The 24330-nt window shown below is 56.5% G+C and overlaps 7 protein-coding genes across 7 annotated transcripts; all 7 read right to left on the bottom strand.

The window, feature by feature from the left end:
* Window positions 1-279: 279 nt before the first annotated feature.
* Window positions 280-564, bottom strand: JKF63_04311 (uncharacterized protein; the record flags this gene model as incomplete). Its single annotated transcript, XM_067900297.1, has 1 exon — window positions 280-564. One exon carries the CDS (start codon window positions 562-564, stop codon window positions 280-282), a length of 285 nt encoding a protein of 94 aa, XP_067756481.1.
* A 2511-nt stretch (window positions 565-3075) lies between these two features.
* JKF63_04310 (uncharacterized protein) lies at window positions 3076-5319 on the bottom strand (the record flags this gene model as incomplete). Its single annotated transcript, XM_067900296.1, has 1 exon — window positions 3076-5319. One exon carries the CDS (start codon window positions 5317-5319, stop codon window positions 3076-3078), a length of 2244 nt encoding a protein of 747 aa, XP_067756480.1.
* A 1926-nt stretch (window positions 5320-7245) lies between these two features.
* JKF63_04309 (uncharacterized protein) lies at window positions 7246-8781 on the bottom strand (the record flags this gene model as incomplete). Its single annotated transcript, XM_067900295.1, has 1 exon — window positions 7246-8781. The coding sequence occupies one exon, from the start codon at window positions 8779-8781 to the stop codon at window positions 7246-7248; it is 1536 nt and encodes a 511-aa protein (XP_067756479.1).
* Window positions 8782-10760: 1979 nt separating this feature from the next.
* Window positions 10761-12233, bottom strand: JKF63_04308 (uncharacterized protein; the record flags this gene model as incomplete). The annotated part of the gene is made up of 1 exon (XM_067900294.1): window positions 10761-12233. One exon carries the CDS (start codon window positions 12231-12233, stop codon window positions 10761-10763), a length of 1473 nt encoding a protein of 490 aa, XP_067756478.1.
* Window positions 12234-14129: 1896 nt separating this feature from the next.
* Window positions 14130-15587, bottom strand: JKF63_04307 (uncharacterized protein; the record flags this gene model as incomplete). Its single annotated transcript, XM_067900293.1, has 1 exon — window positions 14130-15587. One exon carries the CDS (start codon window positions 15585-15587, stop codon window positions 14130-14132), a length of 1458 nt encoding a protein of 485 aa, XP_067756477.1.
* Window positions 15588-16766: 1179 nt separating this feature from the next.
* On the bottom strand, window positions 16767-17198 carry JKF63_04306 (uncharacterized protein; the record flags this gene model as incomplete). The annotated part of the gene is made up of 1 exon (XM_067900292.1): window positions 16767-17198. The coding sequence occupies one exon, from the start codon at window positions 17196-17198 to the stop codon at window positions 16767-16769; it is 432 nt and encodes a 143-aa protein (XP_067756476.1).
* Window positions 17199-18721: 1523 nt separating this feature from the next.
* Window positions 18722-23272, bottom strand: JKF63_04305 (uncharacterized protein; the record flags this gene model as incomplete). The annotated part of the gene is made up of 1 exon (XM_067900291.1): window positions 18722-23272. One exon carries the CDS (start codon window positions 23270-23272, stop codon window positions 18722-18724), a length of 4551 nt encoding a protein of 1516 aa, XP_067756475.1.
* Window positions 23273-24330: the final 1058 nt, after the last annotated feature.

Genomic DNA, 24330 nt, shown 5'->3' with positions numbered 1-24330 from the left:
CAAGCAGTGTTCAACACCAAGACAACCCTGCATCCAGAAACAAGCGAACATGGTTGTCCCCCTCCACTAAGGGGCGTCCACCACAACACATTATCCGTGTAGCAGCGGAGGGCTGAGCGAAGTGCGCGCAGTTTTGTGGTGCAGTGCCGCCTCGCTACAGACGTTCATCGCGAAGACATGGGGGCTTGTTGCAACCCCTCCCCACTCGTCCCCCGCCCACCACCCTTTGCCTTTTCACGTCATTTGTTTCACTGCCGGTCCAGGGCCGATTGCTGCCTTTCAGCTCTGCTGGAGGTAATTGGGGATGTATTCGCCGGCAATCACCACGGCAAACTCGGTGCGAGAACTCTTGTCCGACTTGAGCTTCACCACAATCTCGGACTTCTTCGGGTCCTTTACAAGGGACTCATGGACCTCGCGTAGAATCCACTGGCGGAGTGGCAGGCCGTCCTCCTGCGGATTATCATTGACACCGTGGAATTGGTTGAGCAGAAAGTCATCCTGCATATAGTTGTCCCTCATGATGCGCTCGCGCGGGATTTCCACATGGACGGTGGTGACCATTTTTGCTCGTGATGGAAAAATATATACAGATGTATACTGTTCTGATATGTGGCAATGTGTATAGATGAGGGGAAAGGTGTCGCGTCAGCGAAGGATAAAACACGAGCCCAATTGGGGGAATAGATTGCCTTCTCGCCTTGAGATCAAATAAATGGGTCAGACGTTCAAAACTATGTAAACGTGCGCCTGTGGGGGGAGGGGGTAAAAAGGAGGAGGTGGGGTACAGGAAGAGATCGGAGAAGAAGAAGATTTGCTCAATCTGCGCGGATCGCAAATATGAGTGAAATGCGTGTGCGCGCATGTGTGTGTGTGTGTGTGTGTGTCGAAGGGGAGGGGGGGAGTCAGCAAGAGTAGTGGTAGCAACGGAGTCAGGTGATGTGTGGATGGGCAGCAAAGCAACAGGAGAGGGATATGCGGAGTAAGAAGAAGGAGAGGAAAGGTCTTGCCACATCGAATGCGTGACAGGTGCAGCCCAAGACAAAATGATGGGGAGACCACTTCAAGACAGACACGCATGCGCCCCACCCCTTTTTTTTTCCTTCTTTCCTTCTTCATTCGTCTGCTATTAAGTTCTGCTCTCTTTCAAGACCGCCCACAGAACCTTCCTTTGGGGTGCCGCGTGCTACACGTGGCGGTTCTGCGCTTGCGTGTCAAGCACATGAACCCCTCCCCCAAGAGCAGCTATAGGCGAGGAGAGGGGGGGGGGAGAGCGGAGCGGTGGAAAGCTGAGACCGCAGCGCATCGCGGTGGTATTCAACACGAATATTATACGCACAAGAAGCGCACACTGAACCGGGCGCCGCAGGAGACTCTAGTCAATGATTTCGTAACGCTTGAAGAGCAAGTTTAGTGACGCCAAACGACTGTGGCTATTGATTCACACGCCCACACCCCGAAAGACGTTGGTTGGCCACAGTACCTCCCCTCCTCTCACCCGATGCCACGAGGAGAAGCCGAGGTGTTTGCCCATTTGCTCGAAAATAAATACCGTTTTTTTCTTCAGATTCCTCGAAAAAAAAACCTTTCATCGAAGCAGGGTGAAGAAACAAGAGCGACCTTAGAGATCGTCGTTGGCGGCCAAGACTCTTACTTGCGCACGCAGCACTGCCATCGTCCCCTCATCAGCTCGAAGCCCACCCATCCCTGCACGCCCCGTAGCGCATCCACTTGTTCGTTAGCCAGCTGAGCCTCCTCTGTCCTGTGCTGCACGAATTCCTCAGCCGCTTTGCTTCGGTGTGTTTACCCGAGTGTGTGTGTGTGTGTGTGTGTGAAACAGCTGTAGCATCATACAGTGAGCTTGTCGTGGACTCCTTTACCGTGGGACACATGCCCTCACTATCTTTGGCAGTGTGAACACGGAGAGGGGGCCCGTTAGGGAACTGAGGTGTAGTCGTGAGGATGCATTCGACGGACACGCGGCGAGCCACGACTATCAAGTTCGCACCGCACGTCGATTTTGGTACCACAGTACGATGGAGTGCGTGGGTGACCGGGTGCCTCTTCCGCCGTGGGGAAGCCCCACAAGCGCCTCCTTGGCCCAGACGTACTTTTCACCACAAGTCCACCTACATGCCCAATGAAACTGCCAATGAACAAGCGGTGTGACCCTCCCTCCCCCCTCCCCGAGACAGGAACCCTTCGCGCACGTGACGGTGCCTCTCCAGGAGTACGGCAAGCCGCTGTTGCGTAGCAGCAGCTCTCAAGCAATCCCAAAAGCGCACCGCGAAAGGTCAAAAGAGTGATACACGGCGCTAGTGGCTTGGAGTGGAAGCACACCTCGCCCGGATACCAACAGTCAGCATCTGCTTTGAACTTACCCATTCTGTGTCGGCAGCATCACCCCCTCAACCCTTACTGGAGCTCAAACTGCATTTGGCCAGTGAGGAAAGCCCAGAAGAAGACATCTGCTACCCCCTTCACGGCCACAGAGACGAGGGGGGGGGAGGGGGGAGAGCGACTAGGATCACAGGAGCGCACAGGCTTAAAGGTAGTCACCAGAGAGGCCGAATTCGCGTGTTGAGAGACCCTCATCAGCAGAGGACGCTCGAAGCAAGAGTTGCGCTGACCCGACATTATCACTCTTCTCCCCCCCATCTCCCCCGCCAATGCTTAGATAGTAGGTCGACTAGAGAAGCCATTCAGAGGCATGGTGAGAAAGCGCGCGTTAGTCGACAGAAGTCGCAAGGGCTGGGGGTCAGCCTTACGGCCGCATACAGGGGCTGGAGCTGGCACCTGTGAGGAACCCAGAAAAATATGCGTCGGGGACCGCGATCAAGTGCAGAAAAAATAATCAAAAAAAGGAAATCTCTCCTGCAGTAGAGTCCGCAGCGGCGGCAGAGAGGGTCCACTTGAATCCAGGCGTAGGTTCCCGCCCCACAGCCTCCCCCCCCCCTCGAGGACCTTCAGCAACTCACGACGACCCTCTCAAGTCCAAAAAAAGGGGGAGGGGGGTTTAAAAGCGCAGCAGAATGCGTTGAACGAAAAAAGCATGCGCTGGTCGAACAGTCGCTGTCAGACGAAAATGCTCTCGAGGCAGCCACTTGCACGTAACCGCCGCTGCCCGTCTCGTTGTAACGCTTTTGCACGCAGCTGCGCGCTTCCGTCAATGAGCACGCTGTGCACATGCTCCTCCGTGAGTGAGAGAGCCTGCGCGACCATGTCAATAAGCCGCGGGGTCACAGTACTGGACAAACCACGCGACAATTCTCGCATGGCATCCAGCGCGAACTGCTGCCGCTCACGTACACATGGTGCGTGCAACGCCTGGTGAAGCAGAAGCTCTGCAATTACGCTGTGAGGTACGGTGTCACCGGTTCCCGCATAAGCCTCCCGGACGGTGCGGATGGCGAATGCCAACAAGTCGATCGTCTTCGCGCGCTCCTGTGCCTCCTCATCCTCATCCAAGAGAAATTTCTCCTCTGTCGCTGCCGCCGCCCCGGCAGTGGCAGGACAAGCGCAGCGCAGCAATGTTTGCGCGAGCATGTGTCGCACTTGGCGCAGTGGGATGGGAAGATCTGTCACGCGGGCTGGCGGACGCTGCGTCACCTGTCGCCGATAAATAGAGAGGGCGTGCTCCCAGCTGTGAGTGGTAAGAAGTGAGTAGACCTCGGTATCCTCAAGCCACTGGACCTCGGGGGAGTCGCGCCCAAACACCGATTCCAGATAAGCGCGCCATTCTGTGAGTAACGGACATGAAGCCGCAGCACCAGCAGCAGTTGACAGTTTCGAGTTGCTAGCCACGGCTGCGGCGATAAGGTGACAGCAGCGGAAGACCGTCTGCAGCTCTGCCTTCCGCACCTGCGGCTGCTGTGGCCACGGGTTACTGTCGTACATCCGCAGTAGCTGCTGCGCTATCTTCCACTTCTCCACCTGCCGCGTGTGTACACGTTGACTCGACAGGAGCTGCAGGCATACTAAACAGCACGGTCGATCCAGTCCTTTTCCATCCATCACGAGTGCCTCCACCTGCGGCCCGATTTGTGCGGACAACTGCTCCACATGTCGAAGGGACTGCAAGTACGCCAGTAGGGCCTCAGGGTGCGCGCTGCGCAACGTGTACAGTGCGCTGAAAGACTCGTAGAGGGCGCTGGCGTGGGCGGCGTTCTGCGCAGCGTTGCACGATGCCATTGTAAAAAGGAAAGACTCCGCGGTAGGGACCAAGAGACGATATGACGTGGTGGCTAATGTAACGTCCATGTCAGTGAGCAGCTGCACCGCGGCCTCCCATCGACCTGCCGCGCCCGCGGCCTTGATGAGCGCCTCGGTAAAACGGCATCCGGCGTCGCCCGTGACCTGGGCGTCTGACACACGCTCGCGGATGCGCACCAGTGCATTCCACAAGCAGTCGCGATCAGCCGGTGACAGTGAGTGATGCGGTTTCACGAAGCTCTCCCCACTGCGCCACAGAGCATCCAACGCGGACGTGTGGGCATCCAGGGGTACATCGTACCCGCTTTCCAGCAGCCCGTCGTACAACTCCAGCGCCATCTCCCAAGGACGTGAGCCCAGTGCATTCGTCTTGTAGCCCGTCATGAGCCCCATCAAGCGTGTGGTCATGTCCGCAGGTGGGTCAACGTGTGTGAGCTCCTTGGCGTACCTGTACACTTGCAGTGCGGTGGACCACGACACGTCAAGGTGAATAAGCTCCGCAAGGACATCGCATGACACAGGCAGCGCACCCGAGGAGGCAACGTTTTTGCGTATTTGGTGCTGGGTGAGGACCACCACAGAATTGTCAGCGCCCTCCAATGTCAATCCAAGCTGCTCTTGAAAACAGGTACCCTTTACTGCGTACCGCTCCAGCCGGCGTGCCTGGTAAAGAACGAACGCACGCGCCTCTGCCGCGTCAACATGGCCCCACCGACTTCCCTCCGCGGCTACGGCCGCATCCGCAAGTGCTGCCTCGTATGTTTGCAGGCCCATTTGAGCAGCCACGTTGTGGCGCAGCATTGTGCTGGTAAAAGCCGCGACGGTGGATGGCGTCAGCGCCTCCCGGTGAGTGCGAGCGAGAAGCAAAAAAGCCTCTGCTGACTCCGCCTTGGACGTGGAGGCGTGCAAGTATTGCACAAGGCGACGCTGCAGTGGGGAAGATGACTGCGCTGTATCTCGCAGCTGATACGCTCGCCAAAGAGTTCCGTCGACATGCAGAGCAGAGCTCCCCTGATTGGAAGACAGCGCAGAAGACGAGCCCGACTTCACCTCATTATGCTGACTGAGCGCATCGCTAGCCCCTGTGGAACTCGTGGCACCAGTCATCCTCGTGGAGCGTGCTGGACGTATCCTCTCCGACTGGTGCTGCCACCGCTGCAGCTGAGCGCGGCGACGCAGTGCCTTGGACACTGCCTCAACTGGGCGCGTACCGGGCATGCTATCATGCTACTCTTTACGGAAAGAGAACTAAAGAAAGCGGCATCAAGAAGGGGGACAATGCACCCAATCGTTGATGCACACCCAGAAGCCGCCATGGATGCAAGCGATCAGCAGAGTAACGACGTCGTTGTGGCGTGAGCGAAATGCACGCACACACGCAAAAAAAAAAAAAAGATCACAGCAGAGCAGCATCGATGGAGAGGAAGCACAGTGTGAGAGCGCGTGGACTTCGAGGTGACGGATACGGAGAAACAGGGAAGAGCAGACGAAGCCTCAAATGATTCTTCCTTCGTTTGTTTTTTTGTTTTGTTCGTTGTCGTTTTATCATAGTCACTTCACTGCTCCCCGTGTGAGTCTCACCAAGAGACGTCTAGCGATAAAAGCATAAGCGCATACCGACATTCGCATCATCATACGCACCCCATGTCACCTACCCCCAACCGCAGCGCAGCAAAATCGCCCCCTCCTCCCTTGAACGAGGAGGGGGGGGGGGGAAGGAGGAGGGCACGAGCCGTCCCTGTCGCCAAAACGGGCCACGCATCTGACGAGATCACCTCACCACCCTCTGGGGGCGTGTGCTATGTCATCACCGCCAGACGTGCGTATAGGCGGACTGCGCCTCATGATCCACACAGTCCGCGGCCAGCGACCTCCTCGATGGTAGAGGCGGCGACGTCTGTCGCGCAGGGGATGAGGGGACAAGCGACGGGAGAGGGGGCGGCGGTGGCAGAGGCAGAGGCGGAGGCGGCGATTCTTATTCAGTGGTGAAAGTCCATATGTCACCAGTGACCTGGGTGGCATCGCATCGTTGCGCAACATCATTGCCTCCAAGGAAGTGTGTTTGGAGTTTCGAGGGAGCTGCAAACCTCGGGTAGCAGGTAGGCCACGGCGCAAAAATAAGGGCACCTTCCCTCACAACAAGTAGGGGTGATTAGCGAGGGCGGGGTGAGGGAAAAGAAAAGCTTGGCGCCCGTGATGAACGAACAAGCCTGTTATCACCACCACAACACCCGAATAGAGGATACAACAGCTATTGCACACGATTTTTTGTCGAATAATTGTCACGAGCTGTAGTGAGTTGCTACAGCCAGCTACCGCGGCCGCAAGCCTCAGCGTCAGAGCTGAAGCCCGAATCTGTCTGCTGACATCCAAACTGCACAGCCAAAGTGAATAGAGGGAGCTGCAGACACTTGCTGACACTCTAAAAGGGTGGGTGGCACGCACACCCTGACAGCTCACATCACTATTGAGAGGGACAGGCATTCGCCCTGTGGGCGGGCGCAAACGCCATATGTGTGGGTACATGTATAGGACCTAACCAAAAAGCGTTCGTCGGCTAATGTATCCCCATGCCTGTTGATGTGCCAAGCTCAGCGCTGCCTATTCAGAGTGTACAGACACACACACACACACTGGCCTACAATCGCATATGTTTGTCGGTCCATACATGGACCCAGCAGAAGACCGCATCAGGTGCGGCCGCACAGAGCACAGCCACTGTGGAGCGTGGAGCAAAAAAAAACTGGCGCGAGGTTCACAGATCGAGAGGAGGAGAGGGGAAAGAGGGGGCGGAGGAGCTCCACAGACACACACACAAAAAAATAAAAAACAATGTCTTCAAACACGATAGGGAATCAACTTCGGGTGGGGTAGAGACTGAAGGCACAAGGAAGTGTCGACAGTTTGCTGGATGGAGACTACAGAACGTGTCTGTTCGCACGTGTGTACTTTGGTGGTGTCTGTCTCCGTGTGCCTGCTGGACTGCAGCAGCGCTGTTCAAGGCACCGGCGGGCACCCCCCGTACTCTTGATGCTAGAGGAAACTCCCAGTGAGAGCATTGGTCACCACATTCGACTTGGGTGTCAAGTCCTCCTCTATGGGGCAATCTGGCCAGCGCTCGTTGACACAGTCGATCTCCTTTGATTGCTCAAAGCCTTGAATGGTCGCTTGGACGTGTTGTGGGCCACACTGCAGCGCGCCCTGGGGGAGGGCGCCACCAGCCAGTCCCTTGAGCCGCACAATGTCCTCGTTTTCCTCACGTAAGGTGCGAAACATGCGAGAAAGCTTTCCCATCACCAAGATCTTTGTGCGAATGCTCTCACCTCGTTGGTCCAATATGCCACAGCCGTCGCCCCCTCCGCTCACTGTGGTGGCTGGTACGGCCGTCACTGCCCCACCCGTCGCCGCTACTGCATCCGATACGTCTAAAGCAATCTGGTCATCATTGACGGCGATTAGTTTGAGTACGTTTGTCCAAATGTCGAGCACTTTCTCCGCTACAAACGGCAATGACCATGTAAAGGCGTTCATGAAGTTGGGCAGGTAGTAAGGGTGGGGGCTACTGTTGAACTGGCGGATGTTCATAACACTGCAGTTCAACATCACGATGGCGGCCCGATTGTCGTACGTGTCGCAGTAGTTCGGCGCGGAGAAGATGCAAATCACCGCAGGAAATCCTTTACTCGTCTTCCTGTAGAGGTGGTAGCCCTCGTTCTGGGCCTCGTGACCGCGGATGATTGTGATGAGATTATTCTCCTCCAGGAAGTTGCAAGCGGCAGCATGGCTGTAGACATAGGAGCAGCCGCGGGTCGTATTAGCCATAAAGAGCTGCGGCGCCGCAGGATCCTCCTCTTTCTCGTCCAGTGGGTCAGACCAGAGAAGGTCGCACATCGGCCCCGAGGATGGCGGCTCGCGGAAGCGGTGAAGCGCGCTAATGTCAGAGATTTGTTTTAGCTCCGGTGATAGGCCTCCATGCACGCAGAGGAATCGGTCGTTGACGAGGCATGCAAGTGGCAGGCAGTCGAAGGCGGACATCATGGCGTTGTAAACACCGATGGAGTACTTGTACAGCACCTCGCGCTTGAAATTAAAATAGGCTGTGAGGTGGCGGGTCTCATGGTTGCCGCGGAGCATGATCATTGTAGTAGGGTAGCGGATCTTGTAGCACATCAGCAGGAGAATCACCTCGACGCCGAAGCATCCACGGTCGACGTAGTCGCCCAGAAAAATGTACTTCTGCTGAGACGGATCGCCACCGATGGAAAGGAGGTTCACTAAGTCGTAAAATTGACCGTGGATATCGCCTGCGATCACCACCGGGTCCTCGAGACACAGCACGTTTGGTTCATCCTTCCATATGAGGGCGCATTTGGTGATAATTGTCAGAACATCCGCCTCGTGCAGTATTCCCTCTTTTGCGAAGTGCGTGCGCACCACGTCCGGACGCGTTTTCCCTGTCTCGTCGAAGAGAGCAGAGGTGCTCAGCGGCTCCCAGTTCGGCGGTGGCACCGACGGATCACCGCGGTCTGTGAGCAACATGCGCTCCACCTTGCTGGTGTGCTTAGGCATGGAGCTGGCGGAGATTTCGGGACCCTCCCTTTTTGAGGTTATTGGTGGTGTCGGCAAACGCCTTGGCAGTGGCCTCCTTTGTCAGCGAACTTGCGCAATGAGTGCGATATAATTTCTTGTGACGGGCGATGGTGGTAGCGGTAAAGGTGGGGGGGGGGGGTAGGAGGTTTAAAAAAAAATACTCGAAACCCGTCGCTCGTTGATGTAGAAGTGTGATGTGTGGCCGTGCCGGTCGACAGGGTACAAAGAAAAATAGACAGAAGGGAAACGGAGGCGATGAACAGATGTGAAACCAAAACAAAACTCCTCAACAACAGTGGGCGGCAACCGAAAGGGGAAAAAAAACGTTTTTATCGACACAGAAAACGAGGAAGAACCAAAAGAAACCGTCTCCCCTCCTGATCCCCTCACTCCTCCACTTCTTCCCACAACAAAGGTCAAGTTCGATGGCCCAAGAAAAATGAGTGGAAAAGGAAGAGGGGGGGGAGGGAGGAGGAGGAGGAAGGTACCACTCGTGATAAGGGGCACGAGAAAATATGTAAAAGAACACAGCCACAAGATCAGATGCAGCCGCAGAGATATCAAAGAAAGCAAACGAGGATCAAAACCGAGGAGCAGGTGGGTGAAGGTATGTGGAAAACACAACAATAAGCAGGGAAGGAAAGGCGAATTGGGGTCCGGGGAAAGGGAACTAAGTGTCAATGGTTGACCTTTGTCACGGATGCTGTGAGAAAACCTGCTCTGCAGAGGACAGAGAAGATGCATGGGAGAAGGAGGAAGCAACGAAGAGAAACCTGAGGGCAATAGGAGACGTGAAACGCGAATACGACAGTGGTGAAGTCGAGTCTGCCATGGAAACGGCGCTCAGCGCCGACCACACCACATTTTCGGATGAGGTGGTCCGCCATTGCAATACTGCCGCACCTCTTAGTCCCAAATGTGCGCCGTGCCATCGACTTGTCCTCCTTGTCTGTCAACTGATACAGACGTTTACAAACGGAAAAAAAGGGGGTGACAAGCACCCCCACTGTCTCCGCGTGAAATAGTAGAGTTTGTCTTTCGCTTGCGTAGGCGAAGTCAACATGCATGGACAATTCCCTTCCCTCTCCCCACTGACCGTGTCTCATCGCACAGACAGGGCTGCGGTAGCACAGATGAATATGTGGATCAAAATGAGCGAGGCAAACGGGGTCTTCTGTGAAACGGGCAAATCACGCCACCGAGCGTGAGTGGAAACTCTGCACTCCACAGGGCCATGCCCCACTGACCCATCCTTGTGAGCCCGAGGGGAAGGAGGGGAGGGGGAAGGGGGAGCAGCGCTGAACACGCGTCGGGGCACGACTACCTGGGTCATCTCAGCAGAGCCTCTGCGTCGACCTCCACCCACCACCGCCCTGCAAGCTGCATCTCAGCTGCTCCCACTTTGCCGCCCTCCGCGTGGCGCATCTCTCCCTCGAGGATGCTCAGGCTTGTCCACCAGTAAGCGGTTGAGGCAGGGCGTGCGACACCCGAGTCACGCAGACACCGTGTCCATCCCAAAGACGACGCAGTCGTGTCCGCTGCCGCAGCCTGACCCGGCGCAGCGCCATCCAGGAGTTGGGCCTCGAAGTCCGTGACAAGGGGTTGTTCTTGGTTTCTCTATTTCCTAGCTACATGGACTCCCTCAGCGCCAGAAGTGGTTGGGGAGTGGGAAGAAGATGAGGGAGCCGCTTGGCTTCACGAGAGAGGGGGGTACTGCAGCCGTGATACCCCCCCCCATCCCCTCCCCTCATGAGGAGGTGTCTCCCTCTTATCAGAAAAGGTCACACAAATGAACAGAGAAGCAAAATATCAGACATGCAATCATGCAAGCAGCCACAGCAACACCCACGCATACACTTTATAGAACTACCCAAGAAAGTACACTGGTGGTGGTGGTGGTGATGAGGGAACAACGCCAGACTATGCGTTGGCCCTTGACCCTATCATAGTGCGCCATACTACTCGTCGCTGCTGTCATCGTCGTCGTCGTCGAAGGATGACTCAGAGCTGACCTCATCCTCTTCAGAGTCAGAGTCGGAGTCCTCTGACGACTCGGTGTCGTCGCGTCGTCGCTTGCGCTTCAGCGGGGCCGCCGCCTTCTTACCTTTGGTGGTGGAGGACTTCGAGACTGCGGCGCGCGCGCCAGCCGAGGCGACAGCCGCTGTCACTGACTTGACCCTTGGCTTGGGGGTCGCCTTGGCAGCCCTGGGCCCCTGTGCCTTGACAGCTTTCTTTGCCGGCGGAGTGGCCCTTGATGACTTACCGGCCACCTTTTCAGTCGATGCTGCCCGTTCCTCTGCCGTCTTAGCCTTGCACTCTTCGACGTGGCTGCGGTGCTTGCTCTTGACGCGCCTGTTGCATAATGGGCATCTCTCCTCCATGATGCAGGTGCCTACGAGCAGCTGCATCTCCTCCTCCGCAGCGCTTGCGTCGTCACTAGCGCCACCGCGACGTGCTCTCGCACGGGCCTCCCGCTCACTCGTCTTTTGTCGATCCATGCGCTCTCGCCACTCCTCCAGCGCCACCTGGTCGATGAGATGCTGATTGACGGGGTAGTAGGGAAAGCCAAACTGCTTCTTGCATCGCTGGCACGTTTGAATCACATCGTACATGGAGACGTCGTATTCGAAGGGCGCGCTGCAGTGCGGGCAGGCGTGCAGCGCTGTGGCACAGCCAAATTGGAAGAGGCACAACTGACAGTGCACCTTCTTACCCCAGTGACCCATGAAAAGCGAGTACTGAGGTCGTGAATCACTCTCCCAGAGGGAACGGCACTTGGGGCATCCCACCGTTGTAGGCTGGTAGAGCCCACCAACACGTGGCTTTCCGATTGGTGTGCGGTTTGTCGAGACCTCCGGCTCCGCGCCGGCGGCGGCCCATGCCTCCCAGCCCTCCTCGTCAGCTGCCGAAGCGTCTGAGGCATTCCCCTCGGTGTCGCTTTCTTCCTCCTCAGTTAGCTCAGGCTCGCTGTCCTCCTCCTCCTCGCTCCCGGTGGCCCTCCTTGACTTCTTCAGAGTTGACGCAGAACGAACCTTTGACTTGATCCTCTGCATCTTCTGCGACTTGGGCGAGGCCGGCGTGGTTGGAGACGGACGCGAAGTTGCCACCTTAGTGCCACGTGCAGCGGCGGTAGCGGGGACCTTTGCCTTGGCCAGCTTCTTCGCGGCGGCGGCAGCGGCATGCTTGCGCAACTTTGGATCTGCGAAGCATTCGAAGGCACGCACGAGGCACTGGAACGCTTCTGTGGCCTTGTCGAAGCTGCTCTGAAGGCGATCAGGGTGAATGACGCCGGCTAGACGCATGTAATTGCGACGCGCCTCTGGTACCGGTGTCTCAGAGGTCACGGGCGGTAGCCCCTGAGCGAGCGACAGGGTCGCGAACGGCTGCCCATCGGCAGCCAGGATACTCTTGGCAAGTTGCACAGCGGCCATATCGCGTTTGTGTGCCCCTCACTTGAGTAGAGTAAGCAGATATCGCCGAAGTGAATAAATGATTCCCGTGCACGTTTGACACAATTCAAAATGGATCACGAGGTCTACCGAGGGAGTCACAGGAGAGAGGCGTCTGGGTGGAAGGAAACGATCGTAAGGCTTAGCAGGCGCTGGAGGTGATGGGAGAGGAGGGGGGGGGCTGTGTCGGTGTGGGCTTTGGTTTCTTTGGGAGGGGGGGAGGGGAGGGGGGATGAGGAGGAGGCAGAACAGAAACGAAACAGGAGAGCACAAATAATGTAAAACAATACGACTTCCGTATTGAAAGAAGGCAAGAAGGTGTGAGGAGAGCCGGTGTGGGGTAAGGGAACCCCTCAACACACACACACATGTATGTATGTAAGCATGTACACACGTGCGGTTGGCGTATGCGATGCCGCCGGCATCGCATAAGACACCGAGTGGTCACGTAAGCACACCAGCGCACCGATGGAGAAAAGAGGAATGAGTGATGGAGGCGGGGGAAAAGAAGAGCAGCTCAGCAACCGTGTGGGGTATTCATCTGTGTATGGTGCAGGAGGAAATGTGTGCGTGGATGTGGGTGAGTGTGTCAGCCTGTCCGTCTATCTGTAAGTGTGTGTGTCTGTGTGTCTGTATGTTCAGGCGATATGCTGGCGTACGCCTGACTTGTACTCAGGGCGCCGCAGTTTTATGCTTGTGATGCGGTATGAGCACCGCTTCTTGTGTGGGCACGCGTACGTTTGTAGGTGTAGGTATGCCACCTTTAACGTGAAAATGTGCCGGCAAAGGTCTTTGCCTGTGTGTTGCTCAGTTTATGAGAGAGTTGGTTATCGTACAGGATCTGTAGAGAAACGACACAAAGTGTCGTGCGCACCCAACAGTATGAGCCCCCTATACACTGCGCAGATAACCGTGGGTACGTGGAGGTGCACTTGGGCAGTTTTCATCCATCCTCAAAGGGACTGATGCACAGAAGACACAGCCAGAGGGACCACCAGCTTCCAATGTGCATTTGTCTGTGAGTGTGGCCGTGGTGTGTTGGGGAAGGGGGGGGGGGGGGTCGATGCAGATGCAGATGCAGATGCGCTTAGGGAATTGGTTCCCCTGTTGCGTCCCTTTAAGCCCTCTTCATCTAGTTGCCGAGCCGCAGGGAAGACGGAGGAGACATGAACCCCTCAAATATGACTCGGCGGAAGCAGCCACAATCACGTAAAGCAGTGAAGTGGAATAGAGAACAACAAGCCTCGCCATAGCGGCACCACCACCGCAAACTGTACGTAGAGCACGAGGGGGGGGGGGGTGAACGTGTGTGTGTGTGTGTGTGTGTGTGTGTAGAAAAATACAGCAGGGAAAAGACGAGAGTGCATCGAGCGAGCGGGTTGACACCGCTGTTAGTCGCATCGCTACCCTGGTACAATGATGATGCACCGACGACTCACTTAGTGTTGGAAGGCACTGGAAATCTCTCCTGCTGAACTTACAGAAAGAAATGCGTTGGTGGCAGAACTCAACCCAACATGTCACTCATCTCTACGGTTAGCAAACGAAAAAATTTTCCAGCAGCCGAGGCGGCTGCAAATCCCAGACTTCAAAAAGAATACAGTGGACATGATCAGCGTCCCTGCCCCAACCCCCCCCAACCCCTTTCCATGCAGCGGCCCTCTACACCTGACAACACGCCCACCCACAAACCACCGCGCCCACGCGTAGAGCGAGGAAGTGTATTCTGTCAACAAGCCTTCCACGAAGAGCAGCGAATTCACAACAGACGGACGGACGGAAAGACACGATATTGCTTTTTTTTTTGATTTTTCACCATGGCAACGACGGAAAAGCAGCAGCAAAACAAAAAAATAATAAAAGCGGGACGGCGATCACTCACAGGCGGTGCCGGGAAAGCCGCGGCAGGTACGCTTCGTACCAGGGCTGGGGATTCGGTGGTGGGAGCAGCACCTCGCTCTCCTCCTCATTCACCACCGTCCTCATGTTCGAAGGTTCTAGCGTTACCCATTCGGTTTGGATCTTCGCCTCGTCATAGAGAAGCCGGGCGTTCCGCTTCATCTGAATCGACCTCACACCCGCAGCGCGCCCTTTGATAAAGGGGTTCTCCTTGATGGCGGCGTAGTCAGGCCGCTTATCCGGGTCAAACGACAGGAGCGCCTGCACAAGCTCCCGCGCCTCGTCGCATATGCCGTCCCAGCGGGGGCCAGAGCAAGTGACACCACGCTGCATCTCCGAGTGCGTTTTCTCATAACTTTTGCTGCGAAACGGCCAGTAGCCTGAGAGAAGGTAGTGCGCAGCGACACCGAGACTAAAGATGTCGCCCTTGTGCATCGTGACCCCGGACTCCCTCATAAAATGCTTCCCGCTCAGCAGCGCGGCGACGGACTCCGGTGAAACGTAGTTGCGTGTCCCAACTAAAAAGTACGATTTTTCCTCGTCGTCCTGAACGTACTCAGCAAAGCCGAAATCGATGATCATTGGCGTGGTGTAGTCCGCTGACAAGACAATGTTGTCCAGTTTGATATCTCGATGGATGATGTGCTTCTCTCGATAGAGGTAATCAAGACCGGCGGCGACGCCTTCAATTATGTTCGCCGTGAACGCCTCCTCAGCGGCGCGGCCGTACTCGCGCACACACTCAGCCGCCCGATGCGCCGTGCCGCCATCGCCAGCCTCCATCACAATCACTAAATCCTCGCGCGTCTGGAAGGCGCTGAGAAGGCGTGCCACGTTAGGGTGGTTCACAGACTCTAAGATATGCAATTCTGTAAGGGCCCCGACCCACCGCGTGTACGTCATGTTCGCAGCTTTACGGATGCACTTTAGAATGGCTTGCCTGTTGTCGGCTGCGGAGCGGTCTTCGCACTTGAACACCGTGCCGAAGCCGCCACGGCCAATTTGCGCACCGGGGTAAAAGGACGGGAAGCGCTCCTGAATAGACTCGTAGAACGGGTAGCCGCACACAGGAAACTCGGACATCATGGTATGACAGCTCTGGAGGAGCGCCGTGATACTGCGCGGCGTCAGATAGGAAATAATACACTCGAATGGGGTACTGTCCATCCTTTCGGTGTGCGCGTTCCACATGTGCCGGAAAATGGGCGGCAGTCGGCACCGGTTACACCTGCGCAAGAACACCTTGTTGCGCATCTTCTGTTTCGGTGCACAGGAGTCGCAGTACACGCGACCACACCACCGACAGTGGTGTTTAGGGCAGAAAAGGCGATTGAACCGTCGGCCGCAGGTACGACTACTGCAGAGAGAGACGGTGTTCTCGTCCTGCCACATTGCACCGGGTGTTAAAAGATCACCCGCGCCAACACTTGACTCCATCAGTACTGAAACGGTGCACAGTGTGGGGGGAGAGCGGCACCGCTGGTGTTTTTTTTTTGTGGGAGTGGGGGGGGGGGATGGAAGAAGGACGCGCCCGTGTATTCCGAACGTACCTCCTCAGGGGGTGGGAATAGCGGAGTTGTGCGTGCACTAAAGTGGGCTAAAGAATGTACACGGGGGGGAAGAAGAATCAAAGAGACCAAATCGAAGGACTCGTGTACACGAAAGCAGACTAGAAGCAGTGCACATCAAGAAAATCTATTTTTACCTATCGCAAGCGCGGTGTGGCCACGCTTACGGCGCTGCACCGCTGTTCCTAACTGGTTCAACCGATCGCTTGGCGATACCGTTTTCGAGTGCTCAGAGGCGAAAGCGGTGGTGCGTGAGTTTATTTTCCCGGAAATTGGGGGAGGGGTGTCCGGATTTTTCAGAGAGTATGGGCTTGTCTGTCTGTGTGTGTGTGTGTATTTCAGCGGAGGAACAGCAGTCCAGTGTTTACGTGGACACCGCTGAGAAGCCGCAATTCCCCTTTCTTGTGGTTTTGGTTGTTCCCGGCATCGCCGTGTGGAGGGGGAGGAGGGGGGAGGGGAGGGGGGCAAGGGACGAAGAAAGGAAGCAACCGGGGGATATTTTTCAGGTATTTAGGAAAGCGGGAGAGAGGCGCTAGGGGGAGGAGGGGGGAGGGGGAGAATAGGATACAACGAGACAAGGAATGGGGGAACACACCACCCTCTTCGCAACACGCGTCTCACGCATGACACCTCTCCCTTTGATATCGCGTTTCCACTCTCTTGAGCCTTTCACGGTGAGGTAGTTCTTTCGGCCCTGTAGCTGAACGAAAGAGTAGAGAACGGGAAACCAAAGTTGTTTATCAACTATGGCCTACTCGCTTGTTACACTTATCTGGTGTCTGGAGCACACTTGGGTTTCTCTGTGACACGGAGCGCCATCAGCAGGTGAGCAGCGGGCACGCCTTGTGCCTCGCCTCCTCCAACTCTCTGCTTTTCCGTACTTTCTCTCTGTGATGACAGCGACAAGTGTCACAAACTTCAAAATGGCGCACATCTCCAGCCAGCTCACTGTCGCCCCACGATACACACGTACACCCCAACCCTGCCACCAAAGGACTCGCCACACAGTGGCTTGTCGAGGCCGACGCCACCGCTGTGAGCGGGGCTACTAGAGTTTACCGATTGCCTTATACCAGAGGCGCTTCAATCCAGTTGTATCCTCAATCTCCTTTTCGAGGTCTGCAATCGCTTCGTCGCCTTGCAGATATCTGCGCACCTCCGGATCAGCCCGCGCCGCACACCTCTTCAGCACGGCCATATCCCGTTGGCAGTGGCTTACCTCGAACATGTTCATCATCATGCACTGATGCAGCTTCTCTGCCTCGTGGCCGCATGACTTGGGGAGTTCGAATTGGGTGTATGAGTACGACTTGCTCTGCGTCCGCGCCGTCCAGTCCTTGACGCAATCGTAGAACTTTGTGCGGTGCTCTTCACAGGCGCCCTTCGGTTTGTCTGGTCCGTAGTCGTACTGCTTTAGGCACTCACGCCACAGTTTCGAGGGAATGGCGCACGGCGCCTCGTCCTCGTGCGACGCATGCATCGATGCAGCACTAAAGAGAGAAAAAAAGACTTTAAGAGGAGAGGGGAGGGAGAGAGGGAGGGAGGGAGGGGGGAGGTGACGCGCGGCTGTAGTTGTCTGAAGGGTGCGGGGGGGAAGAGGGAGGAATGGGAAGGAGGTATGGCATCTAGAAGCTCATGCAACAAAGGCCATTCCTCTGTTTCTTTTTTTCAACTGGTGCCGCGTCTCTGCCACGGTGAAGACAAAAAGTTGAGGCGCCCATTGCAACGAGCCTCCTCCCCGCTCTTCCCTCTGCAGGAGCAGCGCCCAATGGAATACAGACGATCAGCAGAGACTTGAAACTTTTGCACACCCCAGGAGAGGGGGAGATGGGAATGCAATGCCATGGAGGATGTGTGAGTTTGTGTATGGGGGGGAGGGGGGGGAGGGTGGCTCGTCTGGAGAGGCATGTGTAGGTTTCCTTCATGTCTTTGCAATGAGGTTGTAGGACAAGAGAGAAGAGAAAGCACCGGCTCAAGAAGGAAGGAGTCGACGTCAGCCTGGCACAATTTCCGTGTCGATGGCCACTCCCCCCCCCCCCCCCCCGCACGATGACCTCCGCACTCTCAACCAGTAGACGACATATAGAATAGCAACGAGAAGAAATGTCCAAGCAAACAGATGTCCAGCTATCCACAACCACCGCAAACACATCGACACACGTCAAGACGAACGCAAATATACCCGTCCAAGATCAACAGGTAAAAAAAAAAGAGTGGGGGAGCACCCAGGTGGGTGTATAAAAATATAAATATATCTCTATTGACATGTAATGGGGCTACGAGGGGGAGAGAGAAGCAGAAGAACCTAAAACAGAACCGTTTACTTCATACAACCCCGGGTAGGACGAGATGCGCATGAATACAAGAAGAAAAACCCCCCGAGGGTGTAGGGGGAATATCTACCGCTGCGTACTACGCACAGCCCCCCTGCGGCGAAGGGGTGTGGTTATGAATGACACTGGTGGCTCCGTGCCAAATTCAACCTTTCTCCCCCCCCTCCTACACACACACACACACACGACACACACACACACATCCCCTGTCCACCTCAACAAGCAACAAAACTCATCCATAAACAAAAAACACGGAGAAAGCCTGTGAAAGAGAGAGAGAGGGGGGGGGAAAACTACACACGTGCGCGAGTGGTCAAGCACAGATGCGCACAGGAACACGCACGGAACAGGACGGCGCCAGGGAATACACCTCGTGACAGAAATGCCCCCCGAAAACAAACCAAAAAGACCGGCTGAGGACATCGTGATGGTGCCCTCATCACACACATGCGAAATGAGAGCAGGAAAAACGAGAAACCGACATCACATGGCCGTAGAATGCGAGACGCAGTTCATGTCCACACATGGGGAAAAGAAGGCAGCAGCGGAGCCCTCAACAACAGAAACCTAGAGGGACGGGAAAGAGAACACCGCGCAGCAGTATACAATTCGGCGGACGGTGTCATCAGCAATGGGGGAGAGGGGGAGGGAGGGTGAAGCCTGCGTTAGTTCAAAGGGCGCGGCGCCCTTTCGGCGTGCGTGGTGGTGGAGAAACGACGTCACCTTGCCCATCTGAGCGGGGTTTACGAGGCTGCTGCGCTGCCACTGCCGGGGCGGAGACTGACCGAAGATTGATCGGCAAATGGAGCGCCTTGAGTCGAAGCACCGTCGATCCCCCTAGCTCCGGTGGGAAAGGGTACTGGAGTCCCAAGCGATCCCCCATCGCCATGTACTCAGCCAGTTTCTCCTTGGCGGGGATCAGCTGATCGGCAAGTGCTCTCATCTCTGCGTCTTTTTGTCTCAGCTGCAGCTGCAACTTCCGCACATCATCGGCCGCGCTTTTCTCCGACGCCGCTTCTGCCTCCACCCCACACGACGCTGGCGGCCCTCGATGCACTTCTCCCCTCTCCAGCTTGTAGCGTAGATTTTTGTTCTCCTTCGTGAGGCGCTCCACCTCGTCCTGGCACCGCCGCATCTGCATCTCCACATTGGCAATGGAACTGTCACGGGGGGAGCGAGCGCTCTTGACAGCGCCGCCAACGCCGTTCAGGGAAAAGCTGTCATCACCTGGCTGCCTCAACAGCTGCCGCTCATGCAGACTGGGCTCCGACGAATCGTTCAGCTTCTGCAAACCGCGTCGCTCCTCATCCGCTGCGGCCTGCACCGTTTTGAGGTCCTCCTGCAGGACCTGCAGACGGTCTTCGGCGCACTTCAGCTGATTCGTGAGCTCGACTATGGTGGCCTTGAGTTCGGTGTTCTCTGACTTGAGCTGCGCCACTTCACGCTGCGCAAGCATCAACGATGTCTGCAACTGCGCTGCATCAACGTAGTTCTGTGTAGCAGCATTGACGGCGTCAGATGAAGGGGCCGCAGCGAAGATGTCGTCTCCGTCCTCCATGGCGTTGACCTGCTCCATGAGCGTCTTTTTCTTTTTGGTCTTCTTGGCTTTCCGCTTCACAGGCTTACCAAGCGAACTTGAGTCGCCATCCTTCCCGATATCACCGCCGCCTGCAGCGGTGGCGGCCGCTAATGCCTCTTCAGCATCCCGTAGTTGCGCTTCCAGCTCTTGGACGCGTGCCTCGTAGGTCTCCGCTACCCTCGCTGCTGACGCCACCGCCGAGTCGAAGGCGGCCTGTTGAGTCTGCAGCTGAGACTGCAGCTGGAGCACGTCCATTTTCTGCGCCTCCGCCATTGCAACCGACGAAGCTGAAGCAGGTACGTTGACGACCGAAGCCTGTGCCACTCCTGTCTGCCTGCGAAGGATCGCATTCTCCTCCATGAGCGCCTCGACACTCTTCCTTAGCGCCGCCGACTTGGTGAGTTCGGCTTCGTACGCGTTGCGGTCGTTCGTCGACATGCGATTCTTTATCTGCGTCTGCAGAGCAGTAATGGTGCGCTGCTTATCCGCGGAGTCGATGGTGTGCTGCGCCTGCGTGCGCTTCAGCTCATCCGCCAGGTGGTCTCTGTCGCGCTTGAGGTCCTCGATACGTTTTCGGAAGGCATCAATGCAGCTCGCCTCTGGTGCGGAGGAAGCGTGGGGTGCAGCGGCATCAGTGAAGCGATCCGACATCAACGACGACACGGCGCAATCCGTTACCTTCACCCCCGCATCCGGCTCCGCTACGGTTGCATTTTCAAGTCCTAGAGCCGGCGCCTCGAAACCAGACGCAGAGACAGGGACAACAGCCGCTGCAATCGCTGTTGGATGCCCGTCGCCGTTGCTCCTGCGACCTTCCCTGTGAAGTGCGGCGCTTTCCTCGTTCGCCTGCAGAAGAACAATTTGACCATTTAAGCGCCGGATCTCGTCGCTGAGGGCCTCCTCGCGGCGGCACTTGTCCTCGAACACGCGCTTCTGCTTCGCAGTGGTCTGTTCAAGCTCTCTGATGGTGGCAGTCTGCTTTGCCGCAGCGGCCTCCATCATGGATACCTGCTCCGTCAGGCCTTCCATATCACTGGAGAGTTGCGCAGTGCGCGCCTGTTCTTTCGCGAGGCGGTCGCTGAGGGCGGCGCGGTCGCGCTGGTAGCGATCCTGCAGTTCCTCGATCTCTCTCACGCGCTGGTCGTTTTCCTGCTCGAGGTCGGCGATCGTCTGTCGATAAAGAGAAATTTCGGACTTGCGCTTCTCCAGCTCGACGGCCATCCGGCTCTTCTCCTCCGACGCTCGGTCGCGCTCCGCGACGACGGACTGATAAAGCCCCTCCGCAACGTATTGCCCGTCGCGGGCCTGAACCTCGGCTATGGTCGCCCGCGCCTGCGCCAACTCATCGCTGAGGGTTTGGATTTGTTTCTGTGAATTAGCTTCGGCAGTGGCTTTGGCACTAGCGCGATCCTTCTCCAAGTGTTCGGCCATTGCCTTAATGCCGTCCTGCATGTCGTTCATCTGCTGCTCTAGAGACGTGTTGACCTTTGTGAGGCGGGCGTTCTCTGTCGACAACATGGAGACCTTGTCACGCAGTTTCGCTTCACTCTCGCTTAGAGCCGTCACTTGGTCCTGCCACGCACGCACATTGCTGTTTTGTGTGCACGAGATAGCCTGCTGCGCGTCTGTGACGGCCTTGAGACGATCGATCTCCTGCTTGGCTTCCTCTAGCTTGCGCTCGAGCGGCTTCATCGTATTTTGCAGCCTTTCCTTCTCCGCCTTCAGCTCGGCATACTGGCTCATGTTGATTGTGCTGCTCTGCGCCAGCTCCATGTACGCGATGGTCTCCTTCGCCTTCACCAGCCTCTCCTCGACTTTCTGCGTCGCCGCGAGACGGTCTTCGAGGGCCTTCTTCTCCTTGCTCAGCTCATCAAATTGCCTCTGCAACTCGGCCATCTTTTCCGTCTTGCGGCGCTCCTGCTTGAGCTCCAGCGATTGCTTCTCAACCCGCTCCTCGAAGCTTTCGAGCTGTGCTGCTACGCCCTGTGCCTCGGCGGTGGCGACGGAGCACTTCTTGAGTAAAAAAGACACGCGCTGCTTGTCCTCCTCGGAGCGCGCCCGCAGCTCCCGCATCTCCGTGTCGAGAGCGACGGCACTGCTCTGGGCCTGCTGCAGCTGCACAAGCAACTCACTCCGCTCAGCTTCCAGCTTCGAGATATGTTTCTTAGTTTTGCGGAGTGTCTCCAGAACCTGGGCGTCGCTCAGCGCGTTCGCATCGGCAGCGCCGCTAGTGACGTTGCGCTTAGCTTCTAAAACAGCGATGTGTTGCCTGCAGGAATTAATTTCTTGGGACAGCGACTCTCGCTCGGCACTGAGTTCGACGTAGTCGTCAGTCAAGACTGAATGATGCAGCTGCTGCTGTTCCCTGGAGAGCTGCTCGACGCTGCCTGCAATCTTCTTTTCAAACGCACTCTTTTTCCCTTCGTGCTGTACCATGACATCCAGCATGCGAGTGCACAAATCCTGCACCGTCACGGTGGATGCGCTCGCGTCACGAATGATCTCCTCCAGCTCCTGGCGCAGCGCATCGCAATGCCCACATGCCATAAGGCTGGTGGAAGATTCAGTGAGCTGCTGGCGGAACTTACTCAGCTCCTCCGTATGCCCCAACTCCATCTGCGCAAGTGTCTGCTGGAGCTGTGCCGCTTTCTCATTATGCAGCGCCAGATCTGTTTCCTTCTCATCAGCGCAGCAACGGACTTCCTCAAGCGCACTTCGGAGTTCATCGCGCTCACTGGTGACGCGTTCTAACGCCCCAGTCGCAGCATTCTCGGAGAGTGAGGGAGCGCTACCAAGAGGCCGCCGTGACCCGGACGCCGCGGCCGCTGCGGGCACAGAGATCGCAACGAGCTCATTACGCAGTCTGGCGTTCTCTGCTTTCGTCGCATGCACCTCGGCCTCTGAGCTGCGCAGCTGCCTTTCAGTGAGCTCAGCTTGCTCTCGCACCTCTTGTAGCTGTTTCTGCAACTCTCGCACAGTGGCAGCGTCGCCGATGCTCTCATCGAAGGGCACGATGCGGACATTGACAGCGAGGGAGCCGCCACTGATGAGCTCCTGTTGGTTACTCACCACAGCGGACAGCTCCTGTGCGCTCAGGTGCGCGTTATGCAGGCCCTCCACAAGCGCCTGCACCTCCTCGTTGCTAGACGTGTGCGATGCCTTGTAAGTGATGAATTCTGATTGCAGCGCGTCACTCAGTTCTTGCAGCTGGGCTTTTGCCGCAGACTTTGAGCCACCAAACCAGCCCGTCTTCTCCGGCTCAAACAACGAGTGTAAAACTGAGGTGTTTTTTAGTGGCTCCTGCGCAAGTGTGCGCACCTTCTCTTCTAGTGTGGCGATTTGTCCGGATAGGCGGCTATTCTCGTCGCACACCTTCGTTAGTGTTTTGGAGAGCAGGGCGCTCTCGCTCTCCAGCTGACGTATGCGCTTGATGAGAGCATTGCATTCCTCCTCAGTGTGAACTACTTGTACGGCCGTGGTCGCTGCTGCGGGCAAAGTAGCAGTGGCAGTGGCAGTGGCGAGAATAGCGAGCTCACCACCGCCAGCCGGCGCCCGACGCGCGGGAAACCTCTTGACTGGTGCAGATGCGTGGCTGGGTGAGATGTCCTCCATTACGTTGGCGGGGTCTGCATGGAACTCCATTGTCGATGATGGCAGAGCCACACGTTTGGCTGACAAGCGAAAGGGACAACAGATATACCTGTTAAAACACAAAAACAAAAAGGAGGGGGAGAGAAAAGGGAGAGTCACACCCTGGTGGAAGGGAGGGAAGCCCTCACCGACGCACAACACGCACACAAAACAGTGCGGCGTGTGACAACGACGACGGTGTCTGAGACGATACCGCTCCCTGCAAGTCACAACCGACCCCCTCGCGATTAACCGAAGAAACGGTGGAAACACAAAAACGAGCCGACAAAGGAGAGACGTCGCACCGGACTGAAGGGAAAACACGGAAAAGGTAGAGCCCTTCAAATGAGTGCGTAGATCAGCGGTTGTTGGCGGGTGTGTACAACTCGGCACAAAGTAAAGGATCGCTGGCGCAGAGAATCAACTCAGCGGCGAAAGGGGAGGGAAGAGAGAGTCAGAGGACGCACACACAGACGCCACAGCGATACCAATACGCGCACGGGATTAATGCAGCTACTCGGCTGTGCAGCTTAAGAGAAAAGCGGACGGAGATGACCAAAAAGAAAAAAAACAGCAGCAGCAGCAACAGCAACAGCAGCAGCAGCAGCAGCAACTCCTACACCGTCGCGAGTGGAAGTCGTGGTCTTAGCTCAGAAGAAGCGTCGCTTCGTTTCGGGTTCCCATGGGGCAGGGGTTGGGGGAGCACTCACAAACAAACGGCGATGACTTCGAGGACTTGTCAAGTACTAACAAGACGATGTGAGTGGAAAGCGGCTGTTAGCTTGCCTTTTCTGAGGGAAGGGGGAGAGGGGGGGGGGAGGGGATAAGGAACGATCAGGTGATAGCGGGCAGAGGAGGCAGACAAGCGCACAAGTAAAGCAGCAAAGGAAAATGCGTTGGATGCCGAAAAGATGCCCCTTTGTGGCAAAAACAACTTCCGTTTGTCTGTCCTTGTCGTCGTCGTTGTTGTTGCAGTGGATTGTGTGTGGGTGTGGGTGTATTTCAGGCGAGGCTATCGATTTGGGGGGGGGGGGGGGGGTACGTTGTTCGGGGGGACGCCAACAGTCTTT

The sequence above is a fragment of the Porcisia hertigi genome, chromosome 26, assembly GCF_017918235.1.
Source record: "Porcisia hertigi strain C119 chromosome 26, whole genome shotgun sequence".
NCBI lineage: Eukaryota > Euglenozoa > Kinetoplastea > Trypanosomatida > Trypanosomatidae > Porcisia > Porcisia hertigi.
The sequence above is the reverse complement of the archived record's forward strand: the minus strand, read 5'-3'. Positions and strand labels throughout refer to the sequence as shown.